Source organism: Hydra vulgaris, chromosome 12, assembly GCF_038396675.1.
Source record: "Hydra vulgaris chromosome 12, alternate assembly HydraT2T_AEP".
Classification (NCBI taxonomy): domain Eukaryota; kingdom Metazoa; phylum Cnidaria; class Hydrozoa; order Anthoathecata; family Hydridae; genus Hydra; species Hydra vulgaris.
Window position 1 is genome coordinate 72,303,846 of NC_088931.1, and position 22,231 is coordinate 72,326,076.

At 27.7% G+C, this 22,231-nt stretch overlaps 1 protein-coding gene across 1 annotated transcript; it reads left to right on the plus strand.

Annotated features, from left to right (window-relative positions):
- Nucleotides 1-5,608: 5,608 nt before the first annotated feature.
- On the plus strand, nucleotides 5,609-10,965 carry LOC136088312 (uncharacterized). The gene is made up of 4 exons (XM_065812007.1): nucleotides 5,609-5,659; nucleotides 7,591-7,642; nucleotides 8,363-9,254; nucleotides 9,978-10,965. The coding sequence occupies exons 1-4, from the start codon at nucleotides 5,609-5,611 to the stop codon at nucleotides 10,963-10,965; spliced, it is 1,983 nt and encodes a 660-aa protein (XP_065668079.1).
- Nucleotides 10,966-22,231: the final 11,266 nt, after the last annotated feature.

The window sequence follows — 22,231 nt, forward strand, 5'->3', positions numbered from 1 at the left end:
ATAAGATACAATACTGGAACAAAGATTAAAGGGTATCACAAGATATCTTGTGGTACCCTTAAAGTTACATGAAATAAAGAAGAGTGTGGACCTTCAAGAATAACACCATTTATTGAAAAAGCCGCTACTCAAACAAATCTACTATTGTTGCGCACAAATAGTACCCTTTTTGAGCCTTCATTCAAAACTAAGCTTGTGCAATTTAAAATTACTTATCGTGCACTTCATATCTGGAATAAGTTTTTATTACTTAATCAAAATATTATTAACCTTGAAAACTTAAATGGCTTTAAAAAATCTATTAAAAAGAGTATTTTAAAGTATAAAAATTTACTTACTGATTTTTTCTAAATTTGTTCACTGCTAGCTTCTTATATAAACTCTTATTTTTTAATATACTTTAATATATATTTCAAACATTGCGTTAGCAATAAACGCGGTAATATAAAGAAAAAGTAACGATACATGTTTGTATAATTCTTACGCTTTAATACAATTATAATGTAACAATTTAACGTAAAAATTTTGTAAATATTTTAATTTTTCAATACGTATATATATATATGTATGACAATGTAAAGCGGTTCTGCAAGTTTCCCGCGTTCTTCTTACAGTTCGTATTACAGAAGTTTGTTTATTATTTATGTTTGTGATTTTTTTTTTTTATATTTATATGTATATTCAATCTTAACGAATCTTTATTATGTAATCACGAAAATGTATACTATGGAACAGAAAATACATAACAAAAAAAAAAAAAAAAAAAAAAAAAACTTAATTACTGCAGTTAGTAAGAAATAATTTAATAATCTCAAAACCTTTATATAAAGAAACAAGTAACAGAGTGAAGACTATTCGAAGGACAGTTGGAGAGGTCAAAGTGTTTTCTAGAGTTTTGAAAAATCGGAACCACTTATTTAGTACTTTTTAAAAATTAAATATTAGTAAATATTATATAATTAATAATATTAAATGTTAGACTTACTTTAGTTAATGATATTGTTGAAGACGAACCAAAAGTCTCTAGAACCTAAGTTTGATATAAGATATAAAATTTAGTAAACAGAGATTAACAGAGCTTAACATCAGAGGGACCTTTTTACATTAGCTTCTTGGAATAATAAAAGGACATTTGTTCTTAAGAGAGATGTTGTTGTAAAAAAGATGAAATAAATGATTAATAAAGCAACTGCTCAAGATGGTGAAAAATATGGAGTAGAATGAGGTTTAACTTAAAATTGAAGAGTAGAAATAAAAGCTTCTAAATTTTAGACTAGAAAGAACAAAAGCTTCTGGATCCGCTTTATGCATAAATGTTATGGACAAAAACATATATGTTTGCTATTTATTTAGATGCTGTCAAACAATATCCTTTCATATTTATATAAACTTTAGTATTTATATAGTTTAGTATTTCCCGAAAGAGAAGAAGATGATAATGAAGATGATCATGTTGATGTTTATATATGCATATATATACAAAATATAATATTAATTTTGAATAAAAAAAATATACTTTATGGATGTATAAATGTTTATATCATTTTTATGATCATTTTTATCTGCTTTGCTGTGTCATACAAAATTAAGGAACTTTTTTCCTTTTAACATATGTTTTCAGCCCCCCCCCCTCTCCAACTTTTGCGACCTTCCTACGCCACTGTAAATATATATATATATATATATATATATATATATATATATATATATATATATATATATATATATATATATCAATATTTAAAAAGAACAAATATAACATTATTGGAGGTATAAGATAAAGAAATAATATTATTTTTTTATTTCTTTATCTTATACCTCCATTATTGCTTTTGTGTAATCATAGTTTATGTAGTCGTGGTAATAAACTTCTCCTCAGAATCGCGTTTATTACTGGCGTCTCGAAGAGGCTCAGCACCAATACCTAATTTATCCCGTCAGATAAACATCATCACCATTTATGCTTTACACCGTGATTTACGCCTACTCCACTACGCCTACTGCAGTAAAAAAAGACTTCACTTCAAACAGCCAAAACCCTAACTTCATCCAAATTTGTAAAGCTATAATATTTTTGAAAAAATAATATAGATAGTGAATTCAATACCAAATAATATAACATATTTAAATAGAATGTAAGAAGAAATAATACAATATTTACAATATTTTAAGAAATAATATGGATGTGAATTCAATACCAAATAATATAACAAAAAACTTGGGGTAAATCATAAATGGCAATAATCTTTATCTGACGGGATAAGCCAGGTATTGGCGCTGAGCCTTTTCGAAACGATTGTAATAATAAACGCGATTCTGAGGAGAAGTTTGTTACTACAAAAGCAATTATGTTTTTTCTTTATCTTATACCTCCTATCATTTTTATTTATTCATTTTAAATATTGATATATCTATGTATATGTATTTTTGTTTTAAAGTAAGTTAAATTTTTGTATTTAATGAAGATTTATGGTTACTTATATGTCCTGTTTCATTTTAGGTATACTTTAACGATAAAATTACTGTTGATTATGATTTGTGTATAAGCTTTTTCTTCTTAAAATAAATCTGTGTTTGTTCTGAACATCTGTTCGTTTTGCTTTTTTTGTTATTCCTTTATAAAAAGTTTTTTTAATAGAAATGTTTCATTTTTTTTTGTGGGCTTTCATTGCTCAGTCTAATTCAAGCACCACAGATTACCTGCATCAAATATAACAAAAGCCAAAAAACTCGCTCTTTTTAATTTGTGTTTTTTCGTGTCATTTCTTTTATTAACTCATACCATAATTAACAATAAAACTCATAAGCTACTCCTAAGTTTTACCATAATTTGTAATAAAAATTAATATTTAAATATTAAGAACAAATACTTATAAATATGTGAATACTTATCATATTAAGAACAAATACTTATAAATATGTGAATTACTTGTAAAAATAATTAACAATAACAGTTCTGACTTCATGGTTAGCACAGATCCTGATAATGCCAGCCTTGCTAACTCAAGAACGCCACTTATATGGGGTGCTAGCATACAAATCAAGATACTCTGTAATGCAAATTTTAAAATCCTTAAATTTTATTGGCGAAAAATAGTTTAATCTGAATGTTCAAAAAAAGTGAAATTTGACTTTATAGTGCGACATTAAAAACACCTGCAAAATAGGGGTGTAGCGGATCGGAAATTTTGAATTCCGACCGGAACCGGATTTATCGGAATTATTAATAAAATTCCGGCCGGAATACCAACAGTAACGAGATTTATCATTATGTCAATTTTTATCTTCTAAATTAAAAGTGAAATCCTGCACCACAACATCATGGCTACATAATATATATTTATAACCTACAATATATATTTATAACCTATCCCACTAATTTGATTCTTGTTTTATTTAAATCTGATATGCTGTTTTTATTTGTTCCTTATAATTTTATTTATTGAAAGTTTTAATCTGAATAATATTTATATTTAAAATTATTTTTTTGTTTTCTATTTTTCCATTTAGATTAAAATTAAGATATTTACTATATTAGACATTCTATACTTTTCAATTGTTTAAAATTTAAGTAACATTTAAAATGAATCTCTTCCCAGTGGCAGGTCACATTTTTGATGAAAAAAGCGCTAGTTTGTTGTCCAAAACTGGATAGCAAATCTTTTTACATCACAATATTCCTAAACTTCTAGAAATCTTAACATAATTGATTACTGAAAATAAAATTACATTGTGTTTGTTAAGAGTTTTGTAATTTTTACCTAGGTTTTGGCGGGAATTTTCTGTTACACCTCTACTGTATAATTAGAATCATTTTATAAGATTTGATAAAAATTGGTGCAAATGTAGCATATGGCCGCACCTGTGATATTGTGTCACTACTTTCAAAATAATGATTACATAAGTGTTCTACTATGTAATACCAACAACTTTTGTTTTAATTTTTTTATTGCTACAACTTTTTAATTGCCACTTTCATTTTATAGACCAAAATATTGATTTGCTATTTAAAGCAAGGTTTGATTTAGCTTATGTGTTGCATGAAAATATAAGCAATTTCTAAGGTATAAACTACTGTCAAAATGCATGAAAAAGTTAAAAAATGGTTGAAAAGCTTTTATAAAATACCTACATAAAAAAAGACAAATAAAATATTTGGAGGGTCAGTATAGGGAAAATCTTTTGTAGGAATGTATCATTAAAAAAAAACTCATCTAATTTGTAAATAAGTGTCATTAATTTAAATAATCGTTTTTTTTAAAGGAAAGAATTATGTAACAATTATTTCCTTGTAATTAAATTATTTTCTTGATTTTAATCGTTTGTAATTAATAACGGTTGTAGGTATGTTAATGGGTTGTTATCCAGTATAAATTCAAGTTAAATTTTGTAAAAGGGTAAGGCTTTTTTTTTTATTTTTATTATTATCAATTTTTTATTCTTTTTTTAAATGTTTTACAATATTAGTCGTTTTACAATTATAATAATTTCAATAATATAATAGAATGATTACAAGATTAATTAAGTTTGTATGAGGAAGAACGCAGAATCTCGTAGAAGACCTTAAGGTCAAGAACCGCTTTGTTTTTCAACTACATCGTTACATTTATTGTATTAAATATATATATTCTCGTAGAAAGTAAAAATAAATAAATGTAAAAGATATATAACATTCTTATATGTAAATACTAAGAATTAAAATTTAAAAATTTTACTTTGTAAAAATTAAAATATATGTTATCGATAGATAAAATTATCTGTTTAAGTTTTCTTTTGAATGTGTTGTAATTCCACTCTTGAGTAAAATCAAAGTATTTCAAAACTATTTTGTACCATTAAAAAGCTCCTCAATAAGAGATCTACCAAAATTTGCATGCAAAAAAGGTTGTTGGATAAAGTTTTCATTTCGAAGATGGTATTTTTTTTTTATATAAGTATAAATTATAAAAAAGATAAGGGGAAGTGTTAGTTTTACATTTATACATAAAGCAAAGAATATGCATTAAATTGATATATATTAAGAATATTCATTTTAAGTTAAAGGGGCCAGGCATGAGTAAAACGGTCTTTAAAGTTTATAAAACGTGCAATATGCTTCTGTTGACGATAAAGAAGTTCAAGTGTACTTTAATTTACACCACCCCATGCAGGATTAGCATGATTAATATGGTAATGAATAAATAAGTAATATAAGTGAATTATATTTATTTAACAAAGGTCTTGATTTGTATAACATTCCTTTACTTCAAGCAATTTTATTGTTAAGGTTGTTAACATGCGAGATCTTCATCAATGTAAACACCCAAGAATTTAGTAACTTAAACTCTCTTTATTTCAGTATTATCAAAATACAAGGAATGTATTCGAAAGAAGATTTTTTTTTGAAGCTGGGTAGAAGAGGATCCATTTATTTTTTCGATATTTATTGATAGCTTGTTTGACTTAAACCAGTTAGAAGTTTTAATGATTTCACTATTCAATTTGTTTAATAATGTTGGTAGTTTATTGTCAGTTAAAAAAAGATTTGTGTTATCGGCAAACTTAATTGTTGTCAAATTTGTTGCTTTATAGAGATCATTAACATAAATTAAAAAAAAAAGGTCCTAGTATGGATCCTTGTGGAACTCCTCATGATATATTTAATAAATTTGATGATGAGGTTGAATTCTATTTTAACAAATTGTTTTCAATTTTTTAAATAGTTTTTTGATTATAATATTACATTTCCTGTGATTCCATAGATTTGTAGTTTTTTTAAAAAAATTTCGTGATCAATAGTGTCAATAATTTTGTCCATAAAAAAATTGCAACCCCCTCAAATTGAGGGGTGTTCAAACTTTACATGTTCATATTTTTTAAGAGCCTAAAGATTATTCTATAAAAGTTATAATTTATCAATGAATATTATTTTAGTTAAAAGTAATAAACTTTATATAGCTGATTTCTCTGATCTTTCTCTGAATTTCCTTTTGATCTGTAACACAATGTTGAATAAAAACACCAACATAAGTGGACGAGTTACTTATAAATTTTGATAAAAGATAAATGCATTTTTGTTGCTGAATTTTTTTTTCTCGCTGTTAACAGCTGCATCGTGTATTATACGAGGCTTTTATATCGTGTATTTTATGATCGCGTATTATACAAGGCTTTCATATCGTGTCTTTTTTGATCGTATTTTAGACGAGGCTTTAGCTTGTTAATTATATTAATTAAAAGTTATTATTAAAAGTTTGCTTAGTAAACTTGTTTTAATGACAATATAAATTGTTTTTGTATAAATTCCTTCTAAAACTTAAAACCGATAAAAAAACGCAACGTGGACGTTGTAAAAGATTGTTTGTATAAATAAAATCTAAGGTGTTTAGTTAATATTTTAGGAGATTGTTTGTATAAATAAAATCTAAATTGTTTATTTAAAATTTTAAGAGATTGTTTGTATAAATAAAATCTAAGTTTATTTAAAATTTTAAGAGATTGTTTGTATAAATAAAATCTAAGTTTATTTAAAATTTTAAGAGATTGTTTGTATAAATAAAATCTAAGTTTATTTAAAATTTTAAGAGATTGTTCGTATAAATAAAATCTAAGTTTATTTAAAATTTTAAGAGAATGTTTGTATAAATAAAATCTAAGTTTATTTAAAATTTTAAGAGATTGTTTGTATAAATAAAATCTAAGTTTATTTAAAATTTTAAGAGATTGTTTGTATAAATAAAATCTAAGTTTATTTAAAATTTTAAGAGATTGTTTGTATAAATAAAATCTAAGTTTATTTAAAATTTTAAGAGATTGTTTGTATAAATAAAATCTAAGTTTATTTAAAATTTCAAGAGATTGTTTGTATAAATAAAATCTAAGTTTATTTAAAATTTTAAGAGATTGTTTGTATAAATAAAATCTAAGTTTATTTAAAATTTCAAGAGATTGTTTGTATAAATAAAATCTAAGTTTATTTAAAGTTTTAAGAGATTGTTTGTATAAATAAAATCTAAGTTTATTTAAAATTTTAAGAGATTGTTTGTATAAATTAAATCTAAATTTATTTAAAATTTTAAAATTATTATCAGATGCAAACTTTTATCGTGTATTTTCTTTTCGATTTTTTTTTTCTACTTTTCTAAAAGTAAAGCTCCTTCTAGCAAAACATAAAAGATTGGTGTCCTCAAAACTCCTTTCATTTGCAAAGAATAAAGAAGATGATAAAAGTAATGATTTTCTAACAAGAAGAATAAAAAAGGTGATAAAGATAATCATTTTCTAACAAAAATTTTTTAAAAGAATTAAAAACTGTATTTGTTTCAAATATAAAATGGACATCTATTTATATTCTTCATATTGTTTTTGAATTTAGAAGAAGGCAAATCCAAGTTATCGATTCTTAAAAGTTTTTCATCATCAAACAATGAAAATACTTTTTCATTTGTACTTCCTAATTAGTATCAAGATTTTCAACTTTTTAGTTAATATTTTCTGAACCAATCATTATATTCTCAGAAAATTTTGCTACGGAATAACGACTTACCTAAAACCAATTTTCAACTTTCTGATGTCACTGATGATGATTTACTAATCTATTTTTCTTTTTAGATTTTGTTATATCAAAATATACAAACATACACACAAAATTATATTGTTGGAGGTATCTTATAATGTTAAACAGAAATCGTAAATATCTAAATTATGCATTATACATAAAGTTTTTTAATTAATTATTTCAGTTATTGTAAATGACAACCAGAAATAATTTGAAGTCACTTTCTTCAAATATTAAAAACTTCTAAAATTAGATGTTCATCTTGTATTTAAAATTAATACAGCTTTTGTTTTTTGTTTTTTTTTAAACCTGTGAAAAATCTAGTTACACTTTATTTAATAAATCCGGTCAACCAATAAGTCTACCGTTAAAAATTCCAGTTGCTCATGAACCATTTTCAGCAGCCGTGGCGCAGTGGTAATGCACTTGCCTCATACATTAGGGTTCCGTGGATCAAACTCCACCTTTGGACTTTTGCAATACCTTTGGAGTTTTGCGATATTGGTAAGAAAGGAGGCGTGACCTTCCTGTTACATGCTTATCCGCGGTGCTCTGTGATAAGACCGTAAGGACTTCTTGAGGCACCTAAATAAAATTAAAAAAAATTAAAAAAAAACAAAAAACATTAAACAAAACGCGAAAAGTGTATTAAGTTTCTTAGTGTATAAATAGATGAAAACATATGCCATAAAGAAATCATATAGATCAAATTGAATTCAGAATATTGTCTGCAGTAGGCATTTTACATCTTGATCATTTCTTGATTTTCACAAAAAAAACTTTGTTTTAGTCATATTCATATTTACCTCTCATTTGCTAATATAGTATGGGCTGATACACATAATATAGTATGGACTGATACACATAATATAGTATGGGCTGATACACATAATATAGTATGGGCTGATACACATAATATAGTATGGGCTGATACACATAATATAGTATGGGCTGATACACATAATATAGTATGGGCTGATACACATAATATAGTATGGGCTGATACACATAATATAGTATGTGCTGATACACATAATATAGTATGTGCTGATACACATAATATAGTATGTGCTGATACACATAATATAGTATGTGCTGATACACATAATATAGTATGTGCTGATACACATAATATAGTATGTGCTGATACACATAATATAGTATGTGCTGATACACATAATATAGTATGGGCTGATACACATAATATAGTATGGGCTGATACACATAATATAGTATGGGCTGATACACATAATACAGTATGTGCTGATACACATAATATAGTATGTGCTGATACACATAATATAGTATGTGCTGATACACATAATATAGTATGGGCTGATACACATAATATAGTATGGGCTGATACACATAATATAGTATGGGCTGATACACATAATATAGTATGGGCTGATACACATAATATAGTATGGGCTGATACACATAATATAGTATGGGCTGATACACATAATATAGTATGGGCTGATACACATAATATAGTATGGGCTGATACACATAATATAGTATGGGCTGATACACATAATATAGTATGGGCTGATACACATAATATAGTATGGGCTGATACACATAAAACAAAATTAATTAATTTACAAAGTTTACAAAACTATGCGTGTAAAGCAATTCATTATCTAGATAGAATAGATAATCCTACTAATGTGATAAAAAATATGAGAGTCTTAAACTCTGAAAAGCTTCACTTGTATCAGGTTTTAATTTTTATGTTCAAATGTAAAATTGCACGCTACCAAAGTCTTTTTTAGATATATTTTCATAAAGTTTTAATTTACGTTCAAATAGTTTTAATTAATTATTTCAGTTATTGTAAATGACAACCAGAAATAATTTGAAGTCACTTTCTTCAAATATTAAAAACTTCTAAAATTAGATGTTCATCTTGTATTTAAAATTAATACAGCTTTTGTTTTTTGTTTTTTTTTAAACCTGTGAAAAATCTAGTTACACTTTATTTAATAAATCCGGTCAACCAATAAGTCTACCGTTAAAAATTCCAGTTGCTCATGAACCATTTTCAGCAGCCGTGGCGCAGTGGTAATGCACTTGCCTCATACATTAGGGTTCCGTGGATCAAACTCCACCTTTGGACTTTTGCAATACCTTTGGAGTTTTGCGATATTGGTAAGAAAGGAGGCGTGACCTTCCTGTTACATGCTTATCCGCGGTGCTCTGTGATAAGACCGTAAGGACTTCTTGAGGCACCTAAATAAAATTAAAAAAAATTAAAAAAAAACAAAAAACATTAAACAAAACGCGAAAAGTGTATTAAGTTTCTTAGTGTATAAATAGATGAAAACATATGCCATAAAGAAATCATATAGATCAAATTGAATTCAGAATATTGTCTGCAGTAGGCATTTTACATCTTGATCATTTCTTGATTTTCACAAAAAAAACTTTGTTTTAGTCATATTCATATTTACCTCTCATTTGCTAATATAGTATGGGCTGATACACATAATATAGTATGGACTGATACACATAATATAGTATGGGCTGATACACATAATATAGTATGGGCTGATACACATAATATAGTATGGGCTGATACACATAATATAGTATGGGCTGATACACATAATATAGTATGGGCTGATACACATAATATAGTATGGGCTGATACACATAATATAGTATGTGCTGATACACATAATATAGTATGTGCTGATACACATAATATAGTATGTGCTGATACACATAATATAGTATGTGCTGATACACATAATATAGTATGTGCTGATACACATAATATAGTATGTGCTGATACACATAATATAGTATGTGCTGATACACATAATATAGTATGGGCTGATACACATAATATAGTATGGGCTGATACACATAATATAGTATGGGCTGATACACATAATACAGTATGTGCTGATACACATAATATAGTATGTGCTGATACACATAATATAGTATGTGCTGATACACATAATATAGTATGGGCTGATACACATAATATAGTATGGGCTGATACACATAATATAGTATGGGCTGATACACATAATATAGTATGGGCTGATACACATAATATAGTATGGGCTGATACACATAATATAGTATGGGCTGATACACATAATATAGTATGGGCTGATACACATAATATAGTATGGGCTGATACACATAATATAGTATGGGCTGATACACATAATATAGTATGGGCTGATACACATAATATAGTATGGGCTGATACACATAAAACAAAATTAATTAATTTACAAAGTTTACAAAACTATGCGTGTAAAGCAATTCATTATCTAGATAGAATAGATAATCCTACTAATGTGATAAAAAATATGAGAGTCTTAAACTCTGAAAAGCTTCACTTGTATCAGGTTTTAATTTTTATGTTCAAATGTAAAATTGCACGCTACCAAAGTCTTTTTTAGATATATTTTCATAAAGTTTTAATTTACGTTCAAATAGTTTCCATAACTATTATCCTGATAAAACTAAAAGTGTTTCGAGCTTTTTATGTCACAAGGTCGTGGAAAAGCTTAAATAATCAAACTTTTAAAAGTTTAAATGGATTAATATTCTTAATTCTTGAAAAAAAAACCTGAAAAATAAAAAAGATAATAATAATCATGAAATAAAAATGTTACGTTGTTACGACTATTAAATAATTCGACTGCCGACTAAATTGACTAATATATTTTCTAAAGTCGACTAAAATCGACAAATACATTTTCAAAATCGACTAAGTCGACTAAAAGTCGATATAGTCGATGTATGAGAATAATTTGTACTTTTGAAATAGATTGTAATAAAAATAATAAAGTAATTCATGTTAGTTTTCTATATTATTCTAGTATTATATATATATACAGTATTGGACAAAACATTTGCAACCAACATCGAACAATGCTAAAAAGTGTTCCAAATTTTGCATGTCTTAAAAACGAAACGAACTATACTACCACAGCAAACACTTCAGGAGTCTGGAGTCATAGCATGCCATGACATGAGCAATCAGCTGACAGGTGACAGCACACAGGCAGAATTTCGTTGACAAGTGCCATTTTGCAGCGGACAAAACAAGAGCAACTTTTTTGGTTTGTTTCATTTTCTTAAGTCTGGTCCGTGTCAACGTCACGGAAGTTTTTTAATAATTAAAGGAAGTATCCAGAAGTTTCCAGAAGTTTCCAGAAGCATGCAGAAGCTTCCAGAAGTTTCCAGAAGAAGCATCTGGAAGCATCCAGTAGCATCCAGAAATATCCAGAAACATTCAGAAGCATACAGACGCATCCAGAAGCTTCCAGAAACATCGAAAAGAAGCATCTGGAATATTCCAGAACATGTTCACACAGGTTCATTTTACTATATAAGAGACATGTAAATCGACATGTAATTCAGTCAGTATATGCAAGTCAATCAGTCAGTGTTATCAAGACAGTTTATCAAAGTGAGTTTTATCAATGTGTTTTATCGAAGAACATCAATACAAGAAGTGAAATACAACAAGTGTTTCATTACATCAATACAGTCCACATCCAACCAAGACGTTGTGTTCCACAGAGCATTATTGTATCATCACAAGGTAAATATAACATGGTAAACCTTGAGAAGCGTGATTATTTATTTTTTTTATTTTTATGACTTCAAGTGCAAAAATGGCTCCCGACAGTCTTGGATTGCAACTAAGAAAGAAAATTATTGGCGATTACGTAAGTGGAATGTCACAAAAAAGTATTTATGATAAATATCGCGTGAAAAAATGGACCGTATCAAGACTATGTTCCAAATATCTTTCTACGGTGAAGTTGGGAGCACATGACAAAGGTGGAAGATCGCGTCCCACCACTTCTAGAGAGGATTCTATGATCGTCAGATCCGTTAAGAAGGATCCCTGAATATCATCAGTCGAGATACAAAAGCAATTAGAGCTACCTGTATCGGACCGAACAACCAGACGACGTGCTGTTGAAGCCGGATTGTTTTCTCGGCGCCCTGCAAAGAAACCGCTGGTTTCACTAAAAAACCAGAAGAAAAGACTCCTGTTTGCTACATCTCATATTGACTGGAATGTGCAGAAATGGCGAACTGTCCTGTTCAGTGATGAATCATTTGCCGTGTACGTCGACCGGCTGGAAAACGCCTCAATTTACGTTACTGCCATAAGACCGTGAAGCATGGTGGAGGCATTGTAATGGTCTGGGGATGTTTTTCTGCTAACGGTCTAGGTCCAATACATCGAAACGATGAAATAATGGACCGTTTCATGTATAAAAATATCCTGAAAGATATCATGTTACCTAATGCTGAATGTAATATGCGAATAAAATGGGTTTTTCAGCAAGACAACGATCCGAAACACACTGCAAAAGTAGTCGAGCAGTGGTTTCAAGACAACCACCTATTGGTGATGGATTGGCCGCCTCTATCTCCGGATCTCAACCCTATCGAGAACCTGTCGGAGATCGTCAACCGAAGAACTAATCGTGAAGGTGTTCGTATTAAGGATCAACTGTTTGAACAAATCCAAAAGGCCTGGGCAGCGATTCCACAAAGTTTCATTGATCACCTGATCGAATCTATGCCTCGAAGATGCAAGGCTGTGATCGACAACAAAGGATTCGCCACGAAATATTGATAGAGAATTATAGCTTGGTCAACATTTTGTCGAGTTGCACTTGTTTTGTCCAGAAGGAAATCAACTTTTTTTAATACTTTTGATTAATTTATTAATTTTCGTGTACAAATAATGAACTTTGTGATGAATAAAACTTGAAGAACTTTGTCTCTAAACAGTTGCATAGTTATTTCTCCAAATTGAAAAAATGCAGTACTATATAAAGAAACTAAATTAGCATTATTTGGTTGCACTCGTTTTGTCCGATACTGTATATATATATATATATATATATATGAGTATGCAATTAACCGGACAATGCTGCTGCTAGCCTATACTAACTAAAACTAATCATCTATTCAGTTTATCATCTAGTTAAAGAATACAACAAATTTTTTCTAATAACAATCCTGTAAAAGCTTGCAACAACCACCAAAGTTACTGAGAAAATTTACTTCTGCTAAATTTAATTTTATCTAATAATAAAAAGATAGGAATTTTTAAATGTAATGATAGTCGTTGCAAAAATTGTCTATTTTACCTGCAAGTGGTATAAAATTTTGTAACATCCAATGATACTATTTGGAACATTAAAAGTCACATTACTTGTAACGGCAAGAATGCCATTTATTATTTAAAATGTTTATCGTGTAATGGTCAATCAACATATACTGGAAAAAAAATAGTTTGAGAAATCGCACAAATGGTCATATTCCAAAATGCAGAACCTGCCATTCAACAGACAGATTTTTCAATCGTGTGTATGATTACCAACGAATAAATAAAATAATGGAAACAGTTTTCCTGCTTTTTGTTTTTCTAGAACTTAAAAGTGATAAAAATTAATTGTCGTATGAAAGTCATTTGCATAAACAAAAATATGATTCTTTCAACTAACACTTCTTGTTTTAAAAAACATTAGACAATGATAACTAATAGCAACAATACCTTAATTGATTAAAAATTATACTTTTGTAACAGAAATAAAATTTTGCATAACAGCACTTAAACTAGCACTACTGATAAAACATTGAAAGGCCTCTAGTGCTAAATATATTATGTAATATTTTGTTACAAATCTTTTAAGAAATAAAATTTTTTTTTGAAGTTGTTATATTTACATTGTGGTTGTATAGATGACATTTAGATTTTAAAGCTCCACAACTTTTAATCCAAGCTGACTCGGGCCTCCCTTCGGGCCCCAAACCAGCTTAGAGCGACCCTGTAGGAAAGTATTTTTAAAAATCAAAAGCATCGAATTAAGATAAGAAAAAAAAAATAAATACATATTCGAAAGTTTAGTTAGGTATAAATAATGCAAGCATGCCATAAATTAGATAAAAGTTTAAGAGAGTAAACAAACAAAAAAAGGTAATAGTTTTAACAGTACATATTATTGTTATTAAATGAACAAACAAAAAATTAAGATTTTCTTCGACTAAATCGACTTTTTGTCGATAAGTAGGAAGTCCAAAGTCGATTAAATCGACTATTCGATTTTTCAAAGTCGACTAAAATCAACTTTTAGTCGATTTAGTCAAAGTCGATGACAACACTGTAAAAAAACGCAAAAAACATACACACAAAAATAAATACAACACCTACATCGAATTTAAGCTGAAAGTCATATTTTGCTAATTGGGGAAGTTACGAAAAGATTTTTTTTGGTGTTATTAAATAATGATAAATCCTCTTTGGTTTTCTTCTTTAGGTATCGCAAGTCTGGATATTTTAAAAAAAAATTATTTTATTTAGTATTATAAATTTCTTATTGAAAAATTATTTTGATTGTATACCTATAATGTTGTTAGTCGGATTATAATCATTTACTCATTCATTTACTCATTCATTTACTCATCTAAAACTATTAGTAGTTTTACAAATTGCCACTTCGCAAATAAAAAAACCCACCAAGCTACTGCACACTATACCTTTAAACACTGTTGTTTTGGAAATCGGAAGATGCTTGCGAAATGTGCAATGGGCAACCCAGTGGTGTAACTAAAGGGAGCACAACCCCGCAAGACGGAGGGGCTCCGGAGCTCAGGGGGTCCACGGGTATTTACAAATCTTACTCATATTATTCACATTTTTCAATTTTTTAATGTGAGTGAAACACAACAGCTCAGTCGGCATTTAGTCAAAAAACGTCTTTTGAACTTTCAAATGACGCCTTTTAGGACGAAACGCCAGCTGGGAAGATGGTCCTTAAGATTTAATTCTTTTTTAGCTTTAAAGTTACGCTTTTTAGATATAGTTAAAACTTTAACAGAAATTTTTTTAGAAAGTTCTAAAAAGAGAAGACCAAACCAAAGCTCTGAAATTAAGGAACAAAATATCAAACTTCGAATTTTTTCTTATTTACGTAATTTACATATTAACGAATGTAAATTATACTTCAAAAACTTAAAAAAAATAGTCCTTAAATTTGAACGAAGAAGTCACGTTATCATGTTACCTGAAATTCAAGTTAAAAGATTTTAGATCAAATTATGATTTATTTAAATTAGTAGTACTTACACTTATTGAAAATTTAAATTAAATTTCTATTTGCAGTAAGTGACAAATAAAACCAACTTTAAGTTTAAGAGCCAATCCAAATATAAAAGACATTTTGATAAGTGCAAACTGTTTATATGAATTTTATAAGTGATAGATTTACTGGAACGGAAAAAAATTTCAAATCTTTTTAATTTTATGCAACCTCAAAACTGTCGCAAGATGAGCTAATTGAATCAGGTAAATTATTTCAACAGAATTACCTAGACGATTATTATAATTCTTTCAACAGAATTATCCGAAGATTAATATAATATCACAGAAACAACTGAAACAAAAGGATAACCCAACATACTGCTCACCAAGTACACTTTTATGGAGTGCGATTTTTCAGGTGTAAACGCAACGATGCAATATTGCTGTGTTTACATCTGTATTAATGACAATACCTGTGACAGTTGCTTGTACAGAAAGATCCTTTAGCAAATTCAATCAAAACATATTTAAGAAATAGCATGTCTCAGGAATGTCTTAAACATTGTACATTTTTGGCAATAAAGAACGAAAAAGCAAAAACATTAGAATTAGATATAGTAATTGCGGAATTTGAGAATAAGAAGGCAAGGAAAATTTTTTATCAAAGGTAATTAAATAAATAAAAAATTTCTAACGATATTCTTCAATTTTTCTTCTATTATTGATAGCACTTTAATTACTACGTCAGAAGATAGTATAACTGTTATGAATTAAAAATTTATGTGATCGTCACAAGTGAGGTAAAGTTAATTTTTGATATTAAGTACGCTTCCCTCAAACATTATTTCAATGTTCGTTTTTATTATAATCATTTGAAGCAGAGAGGATCAATCTCTAATTTATAAAATAAATATTATTTATATACTTAATCGTGTTTTATTTACAAGATATAAAAAGAAAATATTGCATATTTTGTAATTAAATGTAATAAAACATTTTTTTTAAAGCCCCAAACTTATAGTTACGCCTCTGGTTCAAACAAAAGGGAAATTAGAGTTAAATAAATTTGCAAATCATTAAATTAAATTCACTTTAGTCAAATTATGTTAAAGAAATATACAGTTTAAAGATTTAACATAAAACTTGATATGGATAGGTAAATTTTTTGCTTCTTCAACTAAAAATTAAACAATTATAAGCATTTTTTTTTTTTTTGCAAATCCAATAATTTTTCATAATAAAATTTCTTTAAAGATACCTTAAGTTCTGTATGTTTGGAGGTCACAATAATTCCTGTCGACCTTCGAGTAGTTCACATTGTTTTGGACGAGTTTTAAGGTTTTTAACATCCGTATTGTCAACTTGTTACACGGCAACTTGTTTGAAACATACCCAACAATAACATACCCAACAATGATATAAAACTCCCCAAATCTCGAATGAAAATCTTCAAGCACTGAATGTTGTAATATGTTTAAATACCAGTTCTCTCTATTCAATATAGACAGTTTACCTTTTCAAACTCTTTAACGCCATTTCTTATCTCAGTCAATCTCAACTCCACCATTCTTATAAAATCTACTGCCTAATTTCTCCAAATCGGCAGTAAGTCCCTCTTATCTCAGTGTATTCTTTCTGCATTTTTTTATTGCAATCAAGCTTGTATCTTTTCCTTTTCTTTTAGACTTTCATTATTATTAAACTTCTTGTGAAAATCAAATAATTTGATTGAAAGTGCTCGGGACATTGTTGTTCCACCATGAAAACCATTTATTTCAACTTTATAAATAAAAATTGCTCTGCTGCAACCTTGACTGCAACCTGTTTTATAAAACTGTATTTTATCTATTCAATGAGCATGGAGGACAAAATGCATTTTTTTCTACATCTTCATTCTGAATGTTTCACTCAAATTGAATGAAGTTAACTTTTTTCTTATCCATTATTTTGTGGGTTGTGCTGTGCATTTCATTCAATTTCGTCTTATTTATCATCTAAATCAGCACGAAAGATTGTATTCTCTTGAGTATTTTTTTTCAGTTACATCTTGTTGTGTAATAAACACTGATGGAGCAAAGTAACCAAGTTTTTTTATCCTTAAACAGCTCTATCTTTGCCTAACAAATTCATATGAGGTACCTTGAATCTAAAATTTAAAGGTACATATTTTAAATTTATATTAAAATTGTATATACTTGGGGAAGCCTACACAAGACAAAATTAATGTCTCTTTATCGACTGCAGAAACATGCTTCTAGAATTATATATTATAAAAACAAACATACACATGCTAAACCTATATTAAAAGAAATGAAAGCGCTAAACATTTATCAAATCAATATCTATGCTAATATACTATTTATGCTAAAATATAAAATGGGATTAGTAGCTTTACATTTCACAAAAAACTTTTTTTATTCAATTACCAATAAGTTTAACACTAGAGCAACTGGTAACTTTATCGTACCACGAAAAAAAAAACAAAAAACTCTCAATTCTCTATCTCTTATCGCAACCCCTATTTATACAACAAATTAATTCAGAAATAGACCTTAATTACTCTTCCTGACAATATATTTTCTTTAAAGTCAAAGCTTAAAAATCTTGTTCTTAATATAGATAATTACATAGAATTGTTTTAGTTCACATGATAAATAAAAATTTGAACAAAATTTGAACTAAAACAATCTACAACGCGAGAAAAGTCTGATTTATATATATATCTAAAAAACATTAAAAAAACAAATAAAATAAAGAAAACAAAATAAATAAATAAAACAAAAAAAATAAAATAAAATACACACACACAAATCATAATTCAACTAGATAAAAAACAAAATTTTATCACAATATTTAAAATGTTTATGTGTATCTTGAGTAATACCCAAGGTTCTCGATGATAAGACTTATTCAGTCTTCTACGAGTTCTACGAGTTATAACAATATAATTTATCTTAACAAGTCCTTCATAATATTTTCAACTAATGCTTCCTTAATTTATTTAACTTTTCAATTGTTTCTTCTTTTTTAACTGAGTTTTATTTTTTCTGTTAAATGTATTTTATCAGTATTTGGTTAAATATAATCTTTTGTAAAGGAAGTATATTTTGCTTATATTACGATGTGAAAATTTTGTAACTAATATGTCGTTGTGAAAATGTAAATAAAATAAAAAAATATATACATATTTATACTTAAAAATTATATATTTGCTTCATTTTCTTTTAACCAGGGAAGTGTATGGAAGAGTGCGCTTCCCCTTCTCCCAAAAAAGACAACTTTCATACTACATATTATTTCATGTTATAGTCGGTTTTTTCAGAAATATAGTCGGATAGCCGGCACTTGACACATTTCTGTCAAATGATTTTAATTTTGAGGAATGTTTATTAGAAAGCAGTCGGCAATTTTGTAAGGATTTGCCCCTTAAATTTGCTACGAGTTTAATAATGACAATTTTTAGAAAAGCTAAAAGCCGTTTAACTTGAGATTTGATTATATATTCATTACGACAGATAATACATGTTCTAAAGAATACTCTATATCGTTGTTATCTATATTGTTGGATACTAACAGCGAGGCCTAAAACAAGTTAAGTTTCAACGTGCAACATTGACATAATGAAAATAAAAAATTTACGTAACAAAATAAAAATAAAATATTTTTTATTTTTCTTATTTTTTTATTTTATTTTTGTTCTTTTATTAAAATTTAAAAACAGCTTTAAAAATATATGCAAAAGTATAATAAAATCTTACAAGATCGATGTTAAGAAATAGAACGTGGGACTCGTGGTAGACCGTAAATTCTTATCGTCAAAAACCGAAAAAACTGAAAAGTTGTTATGGTTCCACATAAAATATCCACAGAATAAATAATGAAATTTACAATGAAAGATAAGAAATAAAAGAACTCAAGGTTTCAAGCTATTATCCTTGTAGATAAAAAATAATCTAAAATTAAAAACATAAACAATAATTATATATAACAACAATAAAAAGATTCTGTTTTATGATTACGAAGTGTGTTAAATAACAATTAACAAATAGTTAAATTTTAAAAGAAGTGAAAAGAAAATAGATTACCGTTTAATTAAAAAAATTGACTTTTTTAAGTTTTTATTTGAAAGAGACATAACTAACCTGTTTAGAAAAATCATATTTTAACAAAACTATTTTATACCTAAAGAAAGATCCCCGAAATTAAATACAATATTTTCTAAAATTAGTTTTTTAAGCTGGTTGACGAATGTCGGTATTATTTCGTAAATTGTATTTAGTTGTTTTTTTTCTTTCGTTAACGCAACAACTCTCTCATAAGTAAACTTTTAAATAATTCATACAATTTTGAAAAGTTAACGCAAGCATAACTTTTCAAAAATGTATGAGTTAGTTTACTCTTAAAGATGTTAATATTATCGGAATTGACAACATTGAAAGACAACTGACTCCAAGTGTTACCAACTCGGTAAAAAAAACTATATTTGCAAAATCTTGTTGACATTGTTGTTTGTGCGTCTTTTAACTATGAACTCGCGCGTTGTTTTTGTTGTCAACAAAAAAGAACCCAGATTTATCAATTGAGACCAAGCCGTGTTGAATTTTAAAGTTTCGTGATTTAATCAATTCATGTTTTAATCACCTTTCCTCAAGCGACTCCAGAGACAGCCAAACGTCCTCAACTACTTTTTTTAGTTCATTTTGATATAGCGACCAAACTGGGGAGCAATGTTCTAATATTAGCGAAATATATGCCGTGACATACTAACATACTTGGATCACGAGATATAGAGCATTTTAAAGTAAGGTATGCTCTTGTATTAGCTGCATAGATAACGTTTGAAATATGATTTTTTAAATTAAGGTAAGAATCCAGAGTTATACCGAGTTCTTTCGGGTTAGAAAACCAAGCTAAGATATGATCTCCTGGCTTTATAGCTGAAATTAATATATGTTCTTAATGAAACAGGCGCATTCATATGTAAAAAACACTTCTAGCAAAAGGTAATTGCCATATTTCTGACCATAATACAACTTAATCAAGAACATTAACTAATGATCTGTATTGTGAAATGAACTCTATAATTTGATATCATCGCGATGATAATTTAATAAGTTGGATTACTGCATTTCTAACCAATAAATGTGAAAAATTAAAGGTTAGAAGCTTGTTATCAAGCCCAACTCGCCATTTTAATAGAGTTCTTCAAGGTAGCGTGTTAAGTCTAACATTATTTTTATTATCAAAGATTTAATTGCTGTTATTAACACTTTTGATTGCTCTTTAAAGCTTTATGCCGATGCATCGGTATGATGTTAATAACAGCGGTTAAATCTTTGATAATAAAAATGTAGGACTTAACACGCTACCTTGAAGAACTCTATTAAAAATGCGAGTTGGGCTTGATAACGAGCTTAAGCTGATAACCTTAAATTTTTCACATTTATTAGTTAGAAATGCAGTAATCCAACTTATTAAATTACCTCTTATGTTAAACAAAGCAAGTTTGGCTAATGATTTAGGATGAGATAGAGAATCAAATGCCTTTTAAATCAATTAATGAAACATCTGTTGTTTAATCTTTGTCTAATGCAATATTCCAATAATTTACAGATTCTGAAAGGTTTATACAAAACGTTTCTCGAGAAAACCATGTTGATTATAGACTATTACTAATAATATTCCACTTTTATTTACAGTTAATGACAACTTAATGCTGAGATCAATTATGAAAGAATAAACAATCATTTCAAACTTTGAAAAACATGCGACTCTAATAATTACAGACCAATTTTAAAAAAATTCACATGCACTTAATGTTGTGCAATGGAAAAAATGATCAACTCGAATATCACTAGGAATTTAGTTTGCCATGACCTAATAGCCTATTCGGAGTATCTTTTCCATAAAAATGATTAACATTTTCTTGATTCTTAGGAACACAAGTTCCTAATTCCGAAGTTATTCAACTTGAGGTTCGATTTTGTTCAGAATTATGGAAATCTACGGTAAGTGTTAAAAGAACTTTAAAAACTTAAAAGCATTTTAAAACAAAAAAGTTGTGTTTTTTTTTAACCTTTCTAAAAATAATTCGTTAACTTTACTTCTTATTTTTAGGCGATCATTTCTAATGATACCATTTGGTAAGCATTAATTTTTAATACATTTTTTAAATAGAGGTTTTGTTTTTTTAAATTGCAGTTCTTATTTATTCACGTAGTACTGGTATTTAAATAAAAACAAAATAGAAAAATAGACTAGTAATTAGAACCCGGTACTTTTGCTCAAAAAATCCCTACTCTGATCAGAACAAAATAATAAAGTTATATAATATATAATTACTATTATACAAAACTATTTAATTATAAATTATTTCAAAACAAAATATCTATATAAATTTAGACATAATTTTAAAGTGAGATTTTAAAACAACGTTAAATCTTACGCTTGTAACAAAGCTTAATTATAGTTGCAGATAAAAAGAATAATGGAAATTGGGGTAAAAAACAGCCGCGAAATAAATATGTTTGTTGGCGTTCCGCTCAAAAAATTAAAATGCAAATAGGTAATGCAATTAAAAAAAAAAAAAAAAAAGAAAACAAAAAAAA